The sequence below is a fragment of the Asterias amurensis genome, chromosome 14 (assembly GCF_032118995.1).
Source record: "Asterias amurensis chromosome 14, ASM3211899v1".
Taxonomy (NCBI): Eukaryota; Metazoa; Echinodermata; class Asteroidea; order Forcipulatida; family Asteriidae; genus Asterias; species Asterias amurensis.
In genome coordinates, this window is record NC_092661.1 from 12,921,591 (window position 1) to 12,935,207 (window position 13,617).

The window sequence follows — 13,617 nt, forward strand, 5'->3', positions numbered from 1 at the left end:
CCCCAAAATTTGAATTATAAGAAGCGTTATGGTGGTAACGCTTCTCAGATTGTGTCTTCATATAGGAATTATTCTTCCTGTGTGGACATATTCGCCTTGGAGTTTCGGTGATATTTCAAAAACGCGAAATTTTCACAGGTAAGAGTTGTATTGTATTTCCACGGGTTATTATATTGTACACATTTACATTGCTACATTTCTATAGGATTACAACACTCGAACGGTTTCAAAAACCAAAGGTATACTTTGCATTTAAAGGCAGTGGACACTATTTGTAATTAGTCAAAATAATGTTTAGCACAAAACCTTGCTTGGTGACGAGTAATAGGAGAGGCTGATAATATAAAAACATTGTGAGAAACGGCTCCCTCTGAAGTGACGTAGTTTTTTCGAGAAAGAAGTAATTTTCCACGAATTTGATTTAGAGACCTCAAGTTTAGAATTTGAGGTCTTGAAATCAAGCATCTAAAAGCACACAACTTCGTGTGACAAGGGTGTTATTTTCTTTCATAGTTATCTCGCAACTCCGACGACCAATCGAGCTCAAATTTTCACAGGTTTTTTATTTTATGCATATGTTGATATGCACAAAGTGAGAAGACTGGTCTTCGGCAATTACCAATAGTGTCCACTGGCTTTAAGGGTTGAATAGGGTACCGACAAGACCAGCCTTGTACATTTGTTTTCTTTTTCAGAGAACCAGTCGTACCGGAGCCCCAAAAGCAAGCATGGGAGAACACCAGACTTCCATTGACCCTCTCCCCCGTCTCCTATGACCTCCTTGTCAGGACAGACTTGACCAATTTCGTCTTCAGTGGTTCCGTGGAGGTCCTGTTCGAATGTCTGGAACCGACGGAACTCATTTTGATCCACGGTAAGAACCTGGTCGTCGGTGAAGGACGGACCACACTGAAGCGGGATGGAGGCGGAACGGCGCCGGAACTACTGAAAGAACCCTGGATTTACGAGGAGAACCAGTTCATAGTGATCGAGCTGGACGGAACTCTAAAGAAAGGAGACATGTACAGATTGTACATTGAGTTCGAGGGACCTCTGCTCGATGACCTCTTGGGATATTACAGGATGTCTTACACTACGGCAGCTGGCGAGAAAAGGTGAGATTAAGCGATATTATGCAACTTATTTCGTTGCATAAAACCCTTTCATGAAGTAAATCAAAGTGGGTGGGATATAAGCCTACTTTAAAAACGAAACAATTGTGGACACTATAGGAGTATACTGTTTGGTTTGGGTGTATTTTACAAACAAATTTACCCAAAACCTATGTCACACTACTGTGTCAACCATGGCCCAATTTCATAGAGCTGCTAAGCACAAAAATTTGCTTAGCATGAAATTTGTGCCTTGATAAAAACAGGATTATCAACAAAATTTCCACGTGAATTGCAGGGTAAGCAAACAACAGCTGAATACCAGTAACAAGCAGTATGCAACAAATGAAAATTTAGTTGGTAATCCTGTTTTTTTTATCAAGAAAGAAATTTCATGCTTAGCAAATTGTTGTGCTAAGTAGCTCTATGAAATTGGGCCCATATCTCAAAAGGGCAACTGATGAACCCAAAGCCGCGTTTTCTGTGACTGTTTTTAATCTGGGTATCATGGGGGATTCTGTCCCCTGCCCCGGTGTTTGTGTATGGGAAGCCTTATCCAGTAGTTTCGGCTTAGGGTGTTGCTGGGACGTCCAATACTTCAACTCGCCCTATGGCGGGTAGAATTTCCGACATCAGAAGACATCAGAATCTCCTGTCACAGTACCAGTGACAAAAAATGTATTGCCGTTCAAGCTGTGTCCCAAAAGAAAACTCAATTCTGTCATAGTTTTTTAGTCATGCAATCGTTTGACGTGTACTCCGTCCATTGTTTAGGCAATTACCAAACTGTGGCATTGCGACAAATTGAAGAGTTGTCACACAGTAACAAGCTATAGGTTGATGAACAAACAGCGACAATTCCAGTCATTCAAAATAAATATTTCAAAACGGATCATCCTCAAAACAAACTTCTTAATTTTATTTCTTCTCCGTTCATATTACAGTATGGACACCAATACACTCATAATGGTATAAAATACTGCACAAACTGCGTAAGGCCGGTTTATAGTCGGTCGCGCGATGGTCGCGCGATGGAAATCTGGACGCGCAATCATAAAAAGACACAGTTTTTAGGCCTCAGTCTTAGGATCGCGCGCAAGATTTCCATCGCACGACCATCGCGCGACCGACTATAAACCGGCCTTAACATAAAGCCCTACATTTTCTTGGTTAAATCTTTTCCCCTAATAGCAGTTTGGGTTATAGTGCTGTTTGTTCACTGCCATGCCCACCGGACTTCGGCCGCTTCTTAGGGTTGTTAAATACACATAATGCGATAACCTATCATCAGATAACCTTCTGTGATCATATAGCTTTCTGATAAAATTCCCTAAGTGGCGGTTCAATTGCCTACATAGCACATTCTGCTTTTGAAAATAATATATACATAATAACAGTAACGAACTTGTTGGAGGAAACATTTGTGAAGACCAAGTAAATAGTCGAAGATTCGATACCAGGTAATGAAAACAATGAATATGAGTTATTCCAAAGTCAACGTCAATGTCTGACATCCTTATACGAACATTTCATGTTTACTTTTGAAATTGTCCGGGTCAAGAAGTTTATAAAGCCCTCGCCATGGATTTTTCAAACTGAACATTGTCCATCCTCACTGCAGTGATATAATTTCAAAATTTGCAGAAAATGCTGCTCATCAAGTTTCTTTTTTAAGCAATATTAGGAGTGCGGCACCAGTCATAACAATGTAAACTTTGTGCATTGCTGCTGTTAACACAATGCTTCACAGCAATGTTTTTTGTAGAGGAGCAATGATTGTGCTTATTTTGGCACGTGTGGCCTATCAAATTCCATAACTGAGCACAAAAACCTGCTTAGCACAGGAAAATAATTGTTAACCTTATCCGATAATCTTTTGCCTGGCAAAGAAACTTATTTTCTGCTAATCAGCTTTATAATGATATTTGGCACTGGTCTGTCCTGCTTCTAACTGTCTTGGTTTGTGCGGTTGGGCTACAAAAAGTGTTTGTGAATACGGTTATTAGAAGTGAGGTGTTTTAGAAGCAGACTTGTTATTCACACAATATGACATCATTCATTTTACTTCGTGAACTAACGCGGTCCGCTATTACTGATTGACCGGTGTCAGATGCAATTGTGTCCTCCATGCAATACTGTCCGGGGCTATGCAAAAACCGTCCGGTAGACATGTACATGACTGTACATGTATGTGCTCGCGTAAGCGTGCGTGCACTGAACCTAATGCAGCATGAATATTCACGTATTTATTTTTATGATTGCAGCGAAATACCCAACGGCCGAACATTTCCCATGTCATTCATGACATGCACTTAGCTTGTAAAAACAATGGCGAACGTGTTCCGTCGACCAAGGGCGTTTAATTTACTGCAAGGACGGTTTTGCACGGGAGCGGACACAACTGCATATGCAAATGTGTCCGGGCGGACACAATTGCATTATGCAACAGCGTCCGGGCGGACATGATTGCATATGCAAAACCATCCGGTGGACATTATTGCATATGCAATAATGTTCTCCGCATAGTGTTGCATAGAGGACATAATTGCATGCGACACCGGTGTCTAAAAGAGCGACCGTTCTTATAGGAGAACACAGTGGGTTCATCTTGGGTAAAGGTCATTGTGCTAGATATCCAACCTTTTGACACGCTCGTCACACCCCAGGGGTATATTTATGTTTGAATGTACAGATAGAACTGAACAAACAGTTTGAATTCAACTAACATCCTCGAGAAAGGTTTATACTCTTCTCCTTTGAATAAAACACGGTTCCTCTGAACAAAACCGTAGCCATTAAAATACCTGCTGTGGTTTTCTTTTGCGACCGGGCTGATCCACGGTGCACATCTTTCCAAAAAATAGTAACTCTAAATTAAATATACAGTTACCCTCAGATACGGATTTATTTAGTACTTTTTTATGATCATGGGTTTGTTTGCAAACAACAATGTATAACACTCACCTCACACAGGCAGTATTTGTGTTTGAACATCGTGTAATCTACTAACAAGAATCTCCGTGTAGTGATTTGGAAGTACATGACTACACAAACACCAAGCCCTCAAAATGTTGATTTACTGGACCTTTGAATTGTTTAGAAAATATTGAAGCGTTTAAGTTCGCATTCTAAAAACGGGCTTCATGTGTGGACATTACAGTAGACCTCCCATTAACGACCGCATCGAGAGTTTAGAGAATTGTTGAGCATAAAGTGTGGATCCGGCTCCGGGTCCCAGTGGCCTTAAAGGAACACGTTGCCTTGGATCGGTCGAGTTGGTCTTTGAATAGCGTTTGTTATAAAATGCATATGGTTGGCAAGATTCTGTAAAAGTAGAATACAATGATCCACACAAACATGCCTCGAAATTGCACGGTTTTCCTTTTGCCTCGTAGACTAACTCAGTCGGCCATTTATGGGAGTCAAATTTTTGACTCAATAAATGGCCGACCGTGTTAGTTCGCACAGTAAAAGGAAAACCGTGCAATTTCGAGGCAAACTTGTGTGGATCATTGTATTCTACTTTTAAAACATCTTTCCAACCATATGCATTTTATAACAAACGGTTACAAACGCTTTTTTATAGACCAACTCGTCCGATCCAAGGCAACGTGTTCCTTTAACCCTTCGAAATAAAAACAAAATGACTCAGATTGATCAAACTTACCAGAATCCGAGCTAAGACCCTCTTTTTGACACAAGATTGTGGGTAAAATCAGAAAGGGGTCCCTGCCACCCGGGTCATTTCTAACCGTACCCGAGAGTTTTTCGATTGTGTTTTGTATGATTTGCCATGTTCACTTTTGGCCCATAATATAAGTTGAATTGCATCTCCAAAATATCGGGCAATACAAAAATGGATTTGTAAAAATAGTTTTGTATTTCTATTCTTATGAATTTTTGTTGTTGAAAAAAGAAAATATGTTTCTTTTTTTTACTGGAGGTGTTCTGACGATAACGTTTATAATCGAAATGTGTCAGGCTTTGTCAGTTTGGGATAACTAGTGGGGTGACCTTTTAACCCTTTCCCCTCATGTACCCATAAAAAAATATGAGCTTAAGAAAGTTAATGTTCTTTTCAAATCCCCGATGTAGTTATTGTTCCTCTATTCAACCCTAAATCAAAAATTTATAAGACACGTCTACAACGCACACCAAGTCAGTGCGTTATCCTGGCGTGGTATCCTGCGCCTGGTGAGTTTGGAATTAGTATTTAATTCCAACCCCTGCTGTGATGATGTTTCGGTTTGTTAAATTCATTGATACTTTTTTTTAGCTCAAGTAAAACAAATAATCATGTTGGAAGGGGCAATATGAACGACATAGGCCTACACAGTAACCGAGTGTGGTCTGATTTTAGTTAAAGTTCAAACCCGAAATGTACTCCCATTATCATCCATAGGTTTCTGGCTAGCACATTTTTCGACCCAGTCGACGCCCGTAAAGCCTTCCCGTGTTTCGACGAGCCTGCCATGAAAGCAACATTCACCATCACCTTGGAGCATGAGCCAAAGTACCACGCCCTCGCCAACTCGGCCAAGAGTGGAGACGATGAAATACTCAGTGATGGGTGGATCAGAGCTACGTTCAAGGAAACCGTCAAGATGTCTTCGTATCTCGTGTGTTATGTCGTCAGTGACTTCAAGGCCAAGTTTACAACCACGGCAAATGGTGTTAAAGTAAGAATCCCAAGTCCCGTTCATGGTCCTATATTTTTTTGCAACTGTGAATTATGCACTCTCTAAATCTGGATATTTTGGTTCATGTCACACCTTATAATTTGTTGAGTATTATTGAGTTTTGTTAGTCAGTTGTTGGTCAACATAGAGTTTGTTTTAGTACTACGACAGTTGTTGCTTAATGTTAACCCATTAACAATTAATTGTCTTTCTTTTTACACCAGAGATAAAAAGGTCCTATGTTTTGCCTAGGGCAAACGCCATGAAAATATTATTTTGTTCCAAGTGAACAATAATTATTTCAAATATCCCTACACAAACAACAACATGAGATGACGAACACGGGTCACTGTAACTATATTAACACTACATGACAGAAATACTGGTATTCATTTTAAGAATAATTGTATTATTTTGTTCTGGTGAAAAAATTCACGAGTCCCCCCACTTATTTGAACCACATTAACTGGGTAAACATAATTTTATTTCTCAATAGCTGCGTAAAGCGAAAATATCAACAGAGGGCGCTGTGCTCAAAACAGCTGTCATCCAGTTCCCCGCACGTTTTCAATGTTGTTGTTTTGGGTTTCTCTTGAGTTGACCATGGCGGTTGAAAAATTGAACAGTATTTTGTCTACCCTTTCAAAAATGAGATTGCTGTTTGGCAGGTTTTACTTATTGGTTTATTGGGTCAGAAGTCGGTTCCTGTTTACTTGAAGTCAAACACTTTTCGTTCACCTTTTTTTATCGATCTAAGTTCGGTGTTTGGGCCCGTGAGGACTACATAAACCAGACGGACTATGCGCTCGAGAAGGGAGCTGCCGTGTTGGATTACTTCGATGGGCTGTATGGGGAAGGTGTGGTTTATCCAATGGAGAAAATGGGTAAGTTACAGACAATGTAACTGTATTCAATATTGTGTTTATTTTAAACCGAATACCGATATATTATAACCAAACTGAACATGTTGAAATGAATGAATGATGGGCCTAGCGGTTTATTTCGCTACGAAAATGATTCCTGGATGATTGGAAGAAGTGGCAACAACTTAACAGCTCATCACATCACAGTCCGAGTCCCTTCATGAAGGCAGCTATTTTGTTTTTTGTAATGAATGTAGGCAAAGGAGTTTCTTGAAACAAAACTGTGTCATGGTATGTAACTAGGTACTGCTATTATGTACTAGCCCAATCAAAGATTCTGTCACTCACCCCATCTCATTTTTTTTTATCCTCGCAGATATGATAGCCCTACCAGACTTCACCGCTGGTGCCATGGAAAACTGGGGTCTGATCACATACCGCGATACCGCCCTTCTTTACGAGGATGGAGTCTCGTCAGAGAGTCAGAAACAAAGAGTCTGTGCTATTGTCGCCCACGAGTTAGCGCATCAGGTGAGTGGGTCTTTTTTATTTCTATCTGTCTATTTATTACACGTTGAACCAGAATTGAGTACACTTTGAACCAGAGGCCCTACACAATGTTAGTATCAGTCCTCTATTGGCTTGCCTCTTGCACAATTGTGTCGCACACGAGTCAAGTTGCGTGCAAAACCTACCAATGTCGCAGTCAATTCAATGTAACATTTGTTTCGTACTCACAACAGATGGGTTGCAATCCTACGCGCCTATGACCGCCATCTTTGATGTATCAACACTGGAAAAGTGCATACGTGTTTGCTCTGCGCATGAATCTGAGCCAATGGTAGCTCTTCATGCGAGCACAATCATCAAATATGGCGGCCGATGGCGCGTATTGCAATCCGTCTATAAGAAAAAAATGTGAGACCGAATTTGTACAAAAACAAGTGACACATCCGCATCTTAACACAGCCTTTTTATTTTGTTGTAGTGGTTTGGTAATCTGGTAACGATGCAGTGGTGGGACCATCTCTGGTTGAATGAAGGCTTCGCAAGCTATGTGGAATACGTCGGTACAGTGGAGGTAGAACCAGACTGGGGAATGGTAAGGATTGGTGATTAGGAGAGGATGCACTAGACTATCCCATCATGTATTTAAAGTACGGATTTCAGGATTGTTCATTGTCCTCTGGTCCGTCAGATTATCTTGAAAGAGACAAACTACCCACCACCACAAAAATAAAAGACTCTATTTTTTGTTATGATCCAACATGTAGATTGTTTGTGGTAAATAGTCTGAAAGTGTAAACCCCAGGTCATATTACACGAGGCAATTTTACAGACGGCAAGTTCAAGGCAATCTCAAGAAGAAAGGCCTCCAAATTTGAATGTTTGCATTTTTTTCTTGGAGAGCGGTGACATACACTAGTGCATCATGTAGTTTGAGAAATTTACTCATGTGTTACTAAAGTGGTCCTGTGGCATGCACTGTGGTTGGTTGCCTCCAAGTTGCCTCAAAAGATGCCTTCCTTGACAAGGCCCTCACAAACATCATCTGAGACTGAGACCAAGAGGATAATTTTTCCTTCCAATTTTCAAGATGTTCTTTTTCAAACAATCTCACACAAAACCTACCCTATGGGTTTCAGGTTTGTTTTGAAATAATCAGACCATGTTTTATTAATATGATTATTGTTATTGTTCTCGTTTATTAAAAACATACAAGGCTTCACATACTATTTACGTTTCCAATACGTGTTAAAACTAAATCATTATTTGACTGTTTGCAAGGATCTTTTACCAAAATTTTTTAATGCTTGGTTTTTTTAATTTCATCTCAGTGGGACAAGTTCATCTTGTACGATCTCCATAGAGCCATGGCAACGGATGCTCGGGTCACCTCTCGACCAATCATCAACGAGGTGGAAACACCGGCAGAAATCAACTCTATGTTCGACAGAATCTCATATCAGAAGGTCGGTGAAGAAATATTTTGTCAAATGTTGGGGGGAAACAAGGGTGCATAATCAAACATTGAGACCTGCTAAAAGTTAACGTTTGTTTTCTCCACGTGTTAAAGCAACGCATGTGGGACCAAAGCAAAAAACTTGCACGGTACATTGGGGCCATTATGTCTGAAAGACTGAGCTGAATCCGTTTGGTAATTGACAAAGACCAGTCTTCTCACTTGCTGTATTCCAACATGTGAATAAAACAACTAACCTGAGGAAATTTGAGCTCATATTAATCGACAAAGTTGCTAGATAATAATGAAAGAAAAAACACCCTTGTCACACGAATTTGTGTGCATTGAGATGTTTGATTTTGAAATCAAATTCTTTGAAAATTATTTCTCGAAGACTGCGTTCCTTCAGGGGGAGATGTTTCTTACAGTATTTCATACTATCAACTCTCCATTACTCGTTACCAAGTAAGGTGTTATGCTAGTTATTCTGAGTAATTACATGTACCAATAGTGTCCACTGCCTTTAAAACAATAATAACTTAATATTACCACACTTTGAAACAGCAATCATGATCAAGGGAGGTACCTGACTTTGTTGTTTTGATTGTTTTTGTTCTCCTGACAGGGTTCGTCTGTTCTCCGCATGATGAGTACCTTCTTGGGAGATGAAACATTCGTGAAGGGTCTGAAGGTAGGGCACAATGATATTATTTTCTTCTTGATAAACAAATATAAATGTGTGGAAAGAATGATTGATTTTGCAGGGAGTGTTCAGATAATACTGCCCTCTTGTGATGGATACTAGTGCAGCTTTGAACATGACAGATGAAAACAGTGTTAAACGAGTGTTTTGTCTCCGTCATTTTAACTATAAAAGACCAGAGAGAGGAACTTTTAGTTTTAGCATTTGGTGTGCGATAAGTATAATTTTCACATCATAAAATCGCAATGAATAATTCGCACAGTTCACTTGTGCTGAGCTCGAAACATTCCCTGCGAAACATTCCCTGCGAAAACAGCCCTGTCACATCAAAATTTGTATCGCTTTTGCCTTGACAGGAAGTATGAACCCCACACCTCTCTCATTGTGTCCTTATTTGTGTTCTGGAAATCTTAGGAATTCTTGACAGGATTTTCGGGGAAAGGGGGTTCTCCTCTGTAAAGGAGGGTAGAGTGGGGGAATGTTTTGGGGTGGAGTTCAGACCTACATTTTACATGTACCCCTTGAGACAAATCCATCCAAGCTTGCATACGCCTGCAACCGAGGAACTCCTATTGTCCCTCTTTTGTTTATACTCCAATTGAGTTTGTACATGTTCCCAAACCAGGGACCCTAATGTCCTCTTTTGTTGTCGGGCCCCGGTTTGAATGTGTATACATGTACCTACTCATACACATCGTGGTAAGGGTATTAAAAGCCTTTTATATAACCACATACTATTTTGTATTTCTTAATGCAGTACTATCTGGATGCCAAGCAGTACGGTAATGCTGTCAATAGTGATCTCTGGTTCCATATAGACAAGGTATGTTTCAGACATGTCTGAATTGCCGGCTATGGCTACGGCTACGACTGGATCACTGCACCATCATGCAATGAAGTATAGAACATCCTCAGCAACACCCTTAGCAACTGTCATAGTCGTGGCTGTAGCCGCAACTTCAGATAGGGCCTCAGTCCATTTATTGCCAGTGTCATCATTGTCAGGTACTCTTTGTAAATAAGATGCAGTCAAAATCGTATCTTCCTGTGGAAGCGATCACAATCATTTCAGTGACCACAAACTTAAAAAAAATAAATTTACGCATGTTTAAAAACAATATTTAAGCAGCCAACAAGGCAAGTTGAGAATTTGTGTTAGATAGCCTGTAGAAGTTTTCTTAGACAATGTATGCCAGGCTTGCTGTAAGGGATGAGCCATGATCTCGGAATTTCAAGGTACTTAAATATGCGCCTGTTATCGAGTGGTATTGATAATAATGTCTCTTTTTGTTTCTTCACAGGCAATGAAGGAAGACAATATCAATCTTGGAGACGGGATGGACATAGCGACCGTAATGAAGACCTGGATGCATCAGATGGGTTTTCCCGTCATCAAAGTGGAGCGAGACTACACTGGCAATGGTCAGATTACGGCCAGAGTGGAGCAGAAACGCTTCCTGTCTGATCCCACTGCTGACACCGAAACCGACTATCCTGACTTAGGGTAAGGATACCTAGCTGTATTAATCTCCGGACAAACTTCCAGATCAAGGTGCCAGCAATCTAAAAACTAGGCTTACTAGCACCATTCTTTTTCAACCAAACTTAATTTAAAAATTACCCAGTCCACCCCCTTGCTGTTTATTACCTCATATTTGACATCAGTGTCTTAACGCGTGTCTAGATCATGGTGGCACAAAATTCAAGCAAGGTCTATACTTTTGAAACTAGCACTACTGTGTTTGAACCAGCAAGAGGTGTGTTGTTTAATTCTATATGCTTTCGTAGACATTTTTTATAGTAAGTTGGTTTGTGTTTTTATATGTAGCTATGTGTGGTATGTGCCCTTGACTTACACAACCAGCAATAGTCCTGAATTTGAGTCGCCAGAATCCAAGTGGATCAGACCAGAAGATGAATTTGGTAAGTTTGAAATGAGGATATTTAACCTAGGACAATCCAAAGCTCCTTTGACCTTCTGATCTGTTTGGTGATAATGGTAATGAAATCTTATAAAGCACACTCCCCCAACAAGCTGCTGGAACAAAAATAAACACTTTTTAGGACAAGTTTCGGTGTTATGAGCACTTTCGATGTAACACCTTAGGGGCTTACAAGGTGATGCAGTGCACCTGACAGTCAATGCCAGACACCAGAGCAAACCCCTTCTCTTAGCGATAAGTGTGCCTATGTTTTTTAGGTGCATTACAAAAAACTCAGGACCAACACTTTATGTCCTATTCTATGGAGCTATAAAGGTTATGTCTTGCTTAGAGACACCTGTGTCAGGATTGGAACTCTGTTATTGCTGGTAATGGGCAAATAAAAAGTGGTCAAAGCATTTGTTACTTACTCTCAAATTTAGAAGGGAAAAATGGTATTTAAAAGCAAAACAGGCTGATCTTAAAGGCATGGGTTGATCTTAAAGGCAGTGGACACTATTGGTAATTACTCAAAATAATTATTAGCTTAAAACTTTACTTGGTACAGGTAATGGGGAGAGGTTGATAGTATAAAACATTGTGAGAAACAGCTCCCTCTGAAGTAACAAAGTTTTTGAGAAAGAAGTAATTTTCCACGAATTTGATTTTGAGTCCTCAGAACTAGATTTTGAGGTCTAAAAATCAAGCATCTGAAAGCACACAACCTCTTGGTAGTACTAGGGTGTTTTTTCATTCAGTATTATCTCGCAACTTTGACGACCAATTGAGCTCAAACTTTCACAGGTTTGTTACATTATACACAAAGTGAGAAGACTGGTCTTTGACAATTACCAATGGTGTCCAGTGTCTGTCTTTAAGGCTTCTTTTATAATAACATGTTTTAGTTGTGTGTGCTTTAAAGTTATCCACGAATATTTGTAAAAACTTCTTTCCAACAGTTTCTATAGAGACACCTGGGAGCAACACTGATTGGTTGCTGCTGAACATCGATCAGAAAGGAATCTACAGAGTCAACTACGATGATCAGAATTGGGAGTTGATTAAAGCTCAGCTCGAATCAAATCACAAGGTGAGTTTCCAAAACCAGTCAGCCCCACCATCCCTTTATTCCAGTTGTCATTTTTCAATTAATTTGCCTGGGCAGTCAGCATGAAAGTGAGCCCACTGTCTGGAAAGGGATTTACATGGAGATAACAGGTATGAGTTGCTGTATGAAAAAGGATGTTTTATTATGTTAAATAAGGTTGCCTGGGGCAATCAGCAGCCTCTCTGGTTTGTGCATAATCTAATAAGCCCATTGTTTGGAAAAGGAATTTAACAAAGATATAAAGTGTGAGTTGCTGCAGGGAAAAAGATGTGTTATTCTGTCCTCTTTCCTATATAAGGAATTACATGTAAATAACAGGTGTGAGTTGCTGTATGAAAAAGGATGTTTAATTCTGGCCCCCATTATAGGGAGTTACATGGAGATAACAGGCTGTGATCTGTTGTATAAAAAAAAATGTTTCATTCATTTTGATGGAGCTTTCCTGTAATGTTTTTTTCCCTACTGTTTTTAAGGCTATATCCACAGCTAGTCGAGCGTCCCTGATCAGCGATGCCTTCAGTTTGGCCGAAGCCTCTGAGATCAGTCAAAGTAAAGCCTTTGACATGACCACCTACCTGAAGGAAGAGAGAGACTTTGTGCCCTGGTATGCTGTAGACGGTGCCCTGAGTAACACTGAGAAAAACTTGCAACGGAAAGGGGCATTTGGCAACTTCCAGGTCAGAAAAAAGCAACAATCTACAAAATTTTCACTTTTAAAACTTTAAGAGAATCTTATGTTAAATTATCTTCACCAAGCGATTTTTTGCAATTTGCATTGGAGATCAAACATATTGTTTTTGTTTTAACCTGTGCTGGAAGGTTGGTACGTTTCCTTTGGTTTGGGCACTTTTGGCTATAGTAGAAAGCATTAGTGGTTGGGAAGTTATTCTCAAAGTCACATACCTTGGAAATATTTTTTTTTATTTCATGACAGAACTGGGTCGGTCTATCCCATAACATAACATTATTTAAATTCTGTAATTCATTTCAGAAATATATGAGGGGCCAGGTTACTCCAATGTACGAGTTTGTTGGATGGGAAAACACTGGGGACCATCTCACAAGGTTAGTAATAAAGTCTCAAAGCTCTGGTGTTCGACTAGCAGAGTGTGGGTTCCAATCCCGGTCATGACACTTGCTACGTAAAATTGGTTAGGTAGTGCTTTCTGCTCTGCCGGCCAGGCTTCGGACTGATGATACCCAAGTCTACATCCGTATGGACTGTAAAAGGGGCAACCCTGTTTCAGCCCGAGGAGTAGGTGGCAAC

The 13,617-nt window shown here is 40.1% G+C and overlaps 1 protein-coding gene across 1 annotated transcript in view; it reads left to right on the forward strand.

Annotated features, from left to right (window-relative positions):
• Positions 1 to 13,617, forward strand: part of LOC139946714 (uncharacterized) — a 66,501-nt gene that overhangs the window by 10,618 nt on the left and 42,266 nt on the right. The window contains exons 3-15 of the mRNA XM_071944366.1: positions 696 to 1,115; positions 5,515 to 5,791; positions 6,549 to 6,675; positions 7,031 to 7,185; positions 7,643 to 7,756; positions 8,493 to 8,627; positions 9,243 to 9,308; positions 10,078 to 10,143; positions 10,622 to 10,824; positions 11,149 to 11,243; positions 12,202 to 12,332; positions 12,824 to 13,027; positions 13,342 to 13,415. Of these exons, the coding sequence (XP_071800467.1) occupies positions 696 to 1,115; positions 5,515 to 5,791; positions 6,549 to 6,675; positions 7,031 to 7,185; positions 7,643 to 7,756; positions 8,493 to 8,627; positions 9,243 to 9,308; positions 10,078 to 10,143; positions 10,622 to 10,824; positions 11,149 to 11,243; positions 12,202 to 12,332; positions 12,824 to 13,027; positions 13,342 to 13,415 (2,067 nt within the window). The remainder of the gene's footprint in view (positions 1 to 695; positions 1,116 to 5,514; positions 5,792 to 6,548; positions 6,676 to 7,030; positions 7,186 to 7,642; positions 7,757 to 8,492; positions 8,628 to 9,242; positions 9,309 to 10,077; positions 10,144 to 10,621; positions 10,825 to 11,148; positions 11,244 to 12,201; positions 12,333 to 12,823; positions 13,028 to 13,341; positions 13,416 to 13,617) is intronic.